Source organism: Hemitrygon akajei, chromosome 5 (genome assembly GCF_048418815.1).
Source record: "Hemitrygon akajei chromosome 5, sHemAka1.3, whole genome shotgun sequence".
NCBI classification, from domain to species: Eukaryota; Metazoa; Chordata; class Chondrichthyes; order Myliobatiformes; family Dasyatidae; genus Hemitrygon; species Hemitrygon akajei.
The window spans coordinates 23,417,560-23,426,924 of NC_133128.1; the positions used below are offsets into that span (position 1 = coordinate 23,417,560).

The 9,365-nt window shown below is 40.0% G+C and overlaps 1 protein-coding gene across 2 annotated transcripts in view; it reads right to left on the reverse strand.

Moving 5' to 3' along the window:
- The window catches only part of LOC140727546 (interferon-induced GTP-binding protein Mx-like), a 39,229-nt gene extending 30,131 nt beyond the window's left edge, over window positions 1–9,098 (reverse strand). The window contains exons 1-5 of one of the 2 annotated variants that reach the window (XM_073045015.1): window positions 8,974–9,098; window positions 8,055–8,225; window positions 4,617–4,696; window positions 2,354–2,546; window positions 1,168–1,305 (exon numbers count right to left, since the gene is read on the reverse strand). In XM_073045015.1, the coding sequence (XP_072901116.1) occupies window positions 1,168–1,305; window positions 2,354–2,546; window positions 4,617–4,696; window positions 8,055–8,100 (457 nt within the window). In that variant the 5' untranslated portion in view covers window positions 8,101–8,225; window positions 8,974–9,098. Of the gene's footprint in view, window positions 1–1,167; window positions 1,306–2,353; window positions 2,547–4,616; window positions 4,697–8,054; window positions 8,226–8,554; window positions 8,840–8,973 lie in introns of those variants that run through there. The other variant, XM_073045016.1, reaches the window with a different exon arrangement.
- Window positions 9,099–9,365: the final 267 nt, after the last annotated feature.

The window sequence follows — 9,365 nt, forward strand, 5'->3', positions numbered from 1 at the left end:
AATGCTCTCCCAATGAGAGATCTGACACCTGACCAGGATCATTTCCCAATACCAGATTATCTACATATTGTGTCAAGAAACCTTCCTGAACACACCTAACAAACTCCACCCCATCTAAACGTATCACTGTAGGGACACGCCAATAGATATTTGGGAAATTAAAATCTCCCACCACAACAACCCTGTTGTTATTACACCTTTCCAAAATCTGTCTCCTTATCTGTTCCTCGATGTCCCTGTTACTATTGGGTGGTCTATAAAAAAAAATACAGCACAGAAACAGGCCACCTGGTCCATACCAAACCACTTAAATGGCCTACTCCCATCAACCTGCATCAGCACCATAGCCTTCAATATACTTCCCATCCATGCACCTATCCAAACGTTGAAATCGAGCTTTCATTCACCATTTGTGCTGGCAGCTTGTTCCACACTCTCATGACCCTCTCAGTGAAGATCCACCTCATGCTCCCCTAAACTTTTCACCTTTCACACTTAACCCATGATCTCTGGTTGTAGTCCCACCCAACCTCCAAGGAAAAATCCTGCTTGCATTTACCCCTCATAATTTAGAACACTTCTATCAAATCTCCTTTGAATCTTCTACATACCAAGAAATAAAGTCCACACCTATTCAATCTTTCCTTATAACTCAGATTGTCTAGACCCGGCAACATCCTCGATGCAGCATTTTTAAAAAAACGTGATGAGTATAACACAATAAATATAAATATAAATGCAATCCTAAAAGCCCCAAAACACAAGTAACTGTTAAATACTGTGCATGGGGAATGAGGGGTGCTGAGGGGCTGTGGAAAGGAGTCACTGAAGTAGAGTTAGTGTTGGTGGGGTGTGGGTTAGTGGTGGAGCTGTTGATCAGCCCGATGGCTTGGGGAAAGTAAATATTTCTGAGCCTAGTGGCTCTGGTGTGGATGCTGCGTAGCCTTCTCCCTGATGGGAATGGGACAAACAGCACATGGGCAAGAGTAAGGAGATCAAGAGAAAAAAACAATAAGAGAATATGAGTTGGGCTTGAAGTATCAGTTCCCTAATTACAAAACTCAGAATTACTGTACATAATTATACTGTATATGATTATAATCAAACATCATGGAATAGACAGGCATGTCATAGCAGTGATCCAGCAGTTACACAATTTCAACCGACCTTTCAGAATTTCTTTGCCCACTTCAGATGGGCCTGACAGTTCTTTGCTGTAGTTGCTGTAACTGATTTTGGCCCTCCATGTATTCTTCACCTCGGTATTCTTCAGCTTCAGTTCCAAAGGACATCTCGTCATTATACCTGACAAATAAACAGAAATGACAGTGTCAGGCTTGCAATAATCAGAAAGGGGAGGGGGATTCACAGGGGCCGGGGTGGGGCGGGAGCTGGGTGTCAGCAGGTGAGTACTTTTGGTCTGTTACTGACTGTCACTTTTGCTACTAAAATAGGATTAATACTAACCAACAATGAAATGACTAATCGACTTCCTTATTTCCCTTTAGAAATCTCCAGGCATAGCCTATTCGGTCCCTCAAATGCTTACTAGCTCTCAATATTATTTCTGTTGTTTTATCATCTCCAGTACATTATTACTAACAAGAATCTAGCAATCTATAACTGAGGGCTAAGTTCCAGCTTTCTCACTATCCTTACCACAGGAGCTTTTGCAGATGCTGGAAAACCAGAGTAACACACACAAAATGCAAGCCAGGCAGCATCTATGGAGACAAACAAGTACAGCTGTAATCAATTATCAGGGTGTAGGCAATTATGGTCTATCCATGTCCATAACTGTTCTTGGCAAATTTTCTTACAGATATGGGTTGCCATTGCTTTCTTCAAGCTGCAAGGAGTTGTAAAATTATTCAGCCCCATCATGGGCACAGGCCTCCATAGTACCCAAGACATCTTCGAGGAATGGGGTCAAAAAGATGATGTCTATCATTAAGGACCTCACCACCCAAGACAGGCCTCTTCTCATTGTCACCATCAGGAAGGAGGTACAGAAGCCTGAAGGCACACACTCAATGATTCAGGAACAGCATCTTCCCCTCTGCCATCCAATTCCCAAATGAACATTGAACCTATGAACACTACCTCACTACTTTTCTATCTATTTCTGTTTTTGCACCACTCATTTAACATGTATATATACACACACTGTAATTTTTTTTTACTATATTATCACAAATTGCATTGTTTTGCTACCGCAAAGTTAACGAAATTCTTGACATATGACAGTGATACTAAACCTGATTCTTATCTACCTGAAGTAGGTAGCTTTGGTAAACCGAGATTAAATTTGTTCAAAGGGATATAGTTCATTGTTTTGGGGTACTGTTCTTACCACTGCCCCTGGGTAGACCAATCCCAGAAAGTGCCTCAAGGACGGAGCTTTTTCCAGAGCTTTGATCTCCAATTACTGCGATGGCTGGAAGAGACAGATCCTTTTCCAAACCCAATGCTCTCAGCTTGTCAATGAGGTCAATGCAAGGTCGCACTCTCTTCTCATACTGATTGTACAGCAATGCATCACTTTCCTGAGGCAAGAAACATTGGACCATAGAGTGAGGTACACTTCACAAAGTAATTTTTTCTCTGTGCCAAAAGATGAACTCGAAGTCTAGTAATAGTATTCACAACCTCGGATTATCTCAAAGAACTTCAATGACAAAATAGCATCTATGCAGTACTGTGGATAGGACAGCATGGCAGTTATGAATTTGTTTGTGGAGAGCTGGGCCACTGATTGTGATCATCTAAAGGTCATGGGTTAAGGATGAAAGGTGAAATGTTTAAGGGAGCATGAGAGGAAACTTCTTAACTCAAAGGGTGGTGAGAATGTGGAATGAGCTGCCAGCAGGAGTGGTAGGTGCGGGTTTAATTTCAATTTTTAAAAGAAACTTAGATATACACGTGGATGGGAGGGCTATGGTCTGGACACAGGTGAATGGGTCTCTCTTTCAATCTTTTTATTAATATTTAGAATATTATGAATGAGATACAATTCAAATAATGGTAAGGGATTACAAATATATAGACTCCCATTATACATAAAGAAATACATAAACAATGAATACAGCATAAGTAAGTTTCCCAAAACATAAACCATATAGTATATATATGAACAAGGTAAGTTTAGATATTCCATAATATATAGTATAAAAAAGAGAAAAAAAAAATCTATCTAAGAAAGTTAGCTAATCTACTAATGTAGTATCAAGAAAAAGAAAAAAAAAACAAAGAAGAAAAAAAAACTAAAAAAAACTTTTAAAAAAGAGGGAAAAAAAGGGCTGTTCATAGTATCTCACGAGCATACATAAACATCAATGACGTCAACTCCGATCCTCTCAACATACATACGATTAAAGCTGAAAAAAAACGATAAGCCTGGCACAGGGCCATTACATCATATGAAAATATTGAATAAATGGTCTCCATATCTTTTCAAATTTAATAGAAGTATCAAATACAGCACTTCTAATTTTTTCTAAATTTAGACATAACATAGTTTGAGAAAGCCAATGAAATACCGTGGGAGGATTAATTTCCTTCCAATTCAACAAAATAGATCTTCTAGCCATCAAAGTGAGAAAAGCAATCATTCGACAGGCGGAAGGAGATAAGTGAAGTAAGTCCATCATCGGTAAACCAAAAATTGCGGTAATAGGATGGGGTTGTAAATCAATGTTCAATACCGCCGAAATAATATCAAAAATATCTTTCCAATATTTTCTCAAAAGTGGACATGACCAAAACATATGAGTTAAAGAAGCGATTTCTAATTGACATCTGTCACAAATAGGGTTTATATGAGAATAAAAATGAGCTAATTTATCCTTGGACATATGGGCCCTATGTACAACCTTAAATTGTAATAATGAATGTTTGGCACATATAGATGATGTATTAACTAATTTAAGAATTCTATCCCAATTCTCAATAGGAATAATAGGTGAATGGGTCTAAGCAGAATAATAGTTAAGCACACTAGATTGACCAAAAGGCCAGATTCTGTGTTGTAGTGTTCTATTGCTTTATCATGAATTTAACTTTCACCATTTTAGCTGGTGTTTAAATTATGAGTGAGGAGACAACTTTAAATGTAAATTTTAATTCACCTCTAGATAGAATATTAATTTATTTGCTAAGTTCCACATTCAATATATATTTCACTCATTGCTTACAAACCTCCCTCGTCGGAACATAAGAATATAAGAAAATAGTAACAGGAGCCAGTTACTATTACTATTAAGGGTACAAATCTCTTACAGCCAGTGCCAGAATTGAACTCTGATCTGCAATGCCCCGAGCTGTAATAGCATTATGCTAACCACTACACCGTCATACTTATTTATTTATCATCGTTATTATTATTTTGCTTTTCTTTTTGCATTTGCACTACTTGTCGTCTTTTACACTTTGGTTGGTTGTCCATCTTTGGTTGTGTGTAGTTTTTCATTGTGTTTCTTGTGTTTCTAGGTATCTATTGTGAATGCCCACTAGAAAATGAATCTCAGGGTAGTATTTGGTGATGTATATGTACTTTGATAATAAATTTACTTTGAACTTTGAACTAAGTGAAAACCTAATAATATTTGCAGACCCACCAAATTATTATCATGTGTGTCCTTTGATGGAAGAAAGGAGTCCTTGTACGTCCCCTGCAAGTTTTGTTCGTAGCTTTCCTCTGAAAAACAAAAGGGGAAATGCAACAGACATGGTCAATCAACATTCCTGAGAGTTAAGCAAGTGCTTTCCATCATAGTCCTATAATGGAAAGGATGAGGTCAGAATGTATGCCAAAATTATTTGGAACTATTTCAGAATTATATTAGTGGCTAATGTACTGGAACAAATCTCCCAAGCCAGAAAATGGTGATCAAATGACATAAGATCAAAACTCACCATCGGCAGCTTCATTTAAGAACAATTACCTAAACCCACAAGTGGAATTTGCTCTTCTTATCCTCTCCTTCTTCTCAGCAGTCTTTTGCAGTGAATAATGATTCAAAGGTACTTAGGTGTGTATTCTTTCATTCTGGGACAGCTCTTGGAAACCAGCTAACATATGGTCCTGATGGAGTGAGGTTTTTATCCAAGATGATGTACATTGATAGGCATACATAAGTTCAAATAAGTCCACTTCTCCATTCTCCATTGAGTTGAACAAGTACTTTGGATCTGTCTTCACTAGGGAAGACACAAACAATCTCCCAGATGTAATAGTGGTCAAAGGAACAAGGGTAAAGGATGAACTGAAGGAAATTTATATTAGGCAAGAAACGGTGTTGGATAGACTGTTGAGTCTGAAGGCTGATAAGTCCCCGGGACCTGATGGTCTGCATCCCAGGGTACTTAAAGAGGTGGCTCTAGAAATCGTGGACGCATTGGTAATCATTTTCCAACGTTCTATAGATTCAGGAACAGTTCCTGCGGACTGGAGGGTGGCTAATGTTGTCCCACTTTTCAAGAAAGGAGGGAGAGAGTAAACAGGGAATTATAGACCGGTTAGCCTGACGTCAGTGGTGGGAAAGATGCTGGAGTCAATTATAAAAGATTAAATTATGACACATTTGGATAGCAGTTGAAGGATCAGTCCGAGTCAGCATGGATTTATGAAGGGAAAATCATGCTTGACTAATCTTCTGGAGTTTTTTGAGGATGTAACTATGAAAATGGACAAGGGAGAGCCAGTGGATGTAGTGTACCTGGACTTCCAGAAAGCTTTTGATAAAGTCCCACATAGGAGATTAGTGGACAAAATTAGGGCACATGGTATTGGGGGCAGAGTACTGACGTGGATTGAAAATTGGCTGGCTGACAGGAAACAAAGAGTAGCGATTAACAGGTCCCTTTCGGAATGGCAGGCTGTGACCAGTGGGGTACCGCAAGGATCGGTGCTGGGACCGCAGCTGTTTACAATATACATTAATGATTTAGATGAAGGGATTAAAAGTAACATTAGCAAATTTGCTGATGACACAAAGCTGGGTGGCAGTGTGAAATGTCAGGAAGACGTTATGAGAATGCAGGGTGACTTGGACAGGTTGGGTGAGTGGGCAAATGTATGGCAGATGCAGTTTAATGTGGATAAATGTGAGGTTATCCACTTTGGTGGCAATAACAGGAAGGCAGATTACTATCTAAATGGAGTCAAGTTAGGAAAAGGGGAAGTACAACGAGATCTAGGTGTTTTTGTACATCAGTCAATGAAAGCAAGCATGCAGGTACAGCAGGCAGTGAAGAAAGCTAATGGCATGCTGGCCTTTATAACAAGAGGAATTGAGTATAGGAGTAAAGAGGTCCTTCTGCAGCTGTACAGGGCCCTGGTGAGACCCCACCTGGAGTATTGTGTGCAGTTTTGGTCTCCAAATTTGAGGAAGGACATTCTTGCTATTGAGGGAGTGCAGCGTAGGTTCACAAGGTTAATTCCCGGAATGGCGAGACTGTCATATGTTGAAAGATTGGAGCAACTGGGCTTGTATACACTGGAATTTAGAAGGATGAGAGGGGATCTGATTGAGACATATAAGATTATTAAGGGATTGGACACGCTGGAAGCATGTGGTTACTGGAGTTACAGTCATCTTCCTGTCAGCTTGAACAGTCTGGTTAGTTTCCTCTGATCTTATTAACAAGGTGTTTTTGCCCACGGAACTTCCACTTTCTAGATGTTTTTATTTTTGGTTTATTCTCTGTACACTCTGCTGTGTGTGAAAATCTCAGGAGATTGTTGGTTTCTGAGGTACTCAAACCACCCCATCTGGCACAGACAATCATGCCACAGTCAAAGTCATTTAGATCACATTTCTTCCCCAATCTAATGCTTGGTCCGAACAACACCTGATCCTCTTGACCATGTCTGCATGCTTTCATGCATTGAGTTGCTGCCAAGTGATTGGCTGAGTAGGTATTTGCATTAACTAGCAGGTGTACCTGATGAAGTGGCCTCTGAGTATATGTATTGATATCAACAAAACAAACTGTTCTCAAACTTTCTAACTATTCTAGTATCATTAGGTTCATTTGCAACCACTGAACAAATAGAATCAAAATTATTTAAAATCCTGTCACATATTTGTTGTAACAACTTTCCACAAAATTATGTTTCAGAATTTTGAATCCTACTACAGACAGCTTACAGTACTGAATCTACGATTAAGCAGACTCTTTTGTCATTTGCATTTACTTTAAAGCCTAATCAGAAAAAGCAATAATTGTTTGAAGTAAATGTAAAGAAATGTACAGTTTATTAATTTATATTTCCCATGGACAGTACTTATTCTACAGATCACAATGGTAATGTCTTACAGGGACAGAATGGCATTGCTCTCCAAATAGTTAACATACTTACCACTTTACTGTATATTGCCCTGGTGACTGAAGCAGACAGATTTTTTTTTTTGGATTCTGGAAATGCACATGTCTAGCAGCAATTAGCCTGTACTGGATTCTGCTCAAACTAAAGCAAAACCTGTCTATTATGTTCAGGTATCCTTTAATTCATGTATGCATTCCTTTGTTTAGCATTGAACTAATTTGCTCCACCTAGAGTATTTCCATCGAGGGCTGATGTCCCATTAAATCTCAGGGCAGAATTAAGCCATACAGCCCAACGAGTCTACTCCCCATTTCCATCATAGCTCATTTATTATTCCACTCAACCCTATTCTCTTGCCTTCTCTCCATAACCTTTGACACCCTTACTAATCAGGAACCTATTCTTGCTTTAAATGACTTGGCAGCCGCCTATGGCAATGAATTCTACAGATTCACCTGCTTCTGACAGAAGGATTAATGAGTGATACTATATGCTCCAGTTCCTTAGCAGGAGCATATAGTCATCCCTCAGTCATCCAACTACCCTTCTCCATTCACTTCTCCCAGTCTGTAGACATTTTAATTGCTGCTTTTCAAGCTCTGACCTTATTATAGAGTATCCAAATTCATGCCTCAGACAGCAACTGAAGCTTAATACTAAGAGTGGTTTTCTATTGCGAGACCCAGGTGATATTGCAAATATTTAGAAGCAACTTTGAACTAACCTCCGATATATAACTGTTTCATTAGGTTTCCAAATTTCGGCAACATGCTTAAACTCGATGCTGATCTCCCGTGTGGTGGAAGACGTCCTCCTGGGGAGGGTGGCTCCTGAAACAGGTATGACAGCCAAGTGACTGTGTCGCGGTTCGATGCCGACCTGGGAGAGTCTTTGTCTACCAGTCGGTAAGGCAAGGAAATAAAAGGAAGAGAATTAGATGAGAGAGTACGTGCCTTAGTGCTACCTGGTGCTCTTGTAAGCGTTATCGAGCCGCCGGGGCTCGGTGGGAGGGAACCGCTACGTCTGTAAAAGGGGTGGGGGCGGTGCGAGGATCGCCGCGACTGGTCCAGCAGATCCGTAGATGGGGTTTCGACCATTAGGAAGGGTTGAAAGGAGCCTAAAGGACCCCAGAAGAGATGGGTTCCCACCACCGGAATTATCAAAACCATCGGGAACAGAATATCCGGACCTTCAAACCTGGGGTACCAATAAAATCAGACCTACCGTTAGAGACCCAAGTGCCTTGGGGTCGACAACTGGGGGCAAATATCACAGCACCGGCACACCAGCACTTTGCTTCTTTTGGTCAACACGTTAATCAGTGATTGCACTCGATCTAATATCTAAACGGTCTTTTCCACTGGGACTTAGAAGGCTTAAGAAAACAAATGGGCTTGAAGACCCCATTGCCAGTTGCAAATAACTTTTAAAGTTAAAGGGGGAAACTGCATCAACCAAACTAACTGCAGAAGTTGCAAGTTTCCTGTTATTGAGAGATGAAGCGAAAGGCTTAATCGAGCTTGCGTCTCTGGGCGCTATCGATTCATTCGCGTGAAAGCATTAGCGAGCTGAATTTAGAGTTAGGAAGGGTTGGAAACTACGGTTCGAAAGGCGTAGGGTTTCGCCGGCAGTGTTAACAATACCTTGCAATTGAGAGCTCTCCTCGCAGCCGAGACGCCAACAAAAGGAAGAATAACACTACCGGGGATTTTCTGCACCGCTATATCTTACTTCTTTTTTGCTTTCACTTTCCCCGCTCAGACATCTCGCGTCATGTGATTTTTTGTAACTACAGGTTTGTTTCTCTGAATTCAACCACCTTATCGCCGGAAACTGATGATGGACTAAGGAACTTCACACTCTGAAACAGTTTGCAAAGTCATTCTTTAAAAAAAAGACACGCGAATAAAGACGTCTGAAATCTCCAAGAGAAGTTTCATGGCTGTCTATGCATGCTATTATCACATTTTACATGACAATATAATTAATGTATTTAACATATATTAATTACAGAAAAGGAATTTAGGATTCAGGT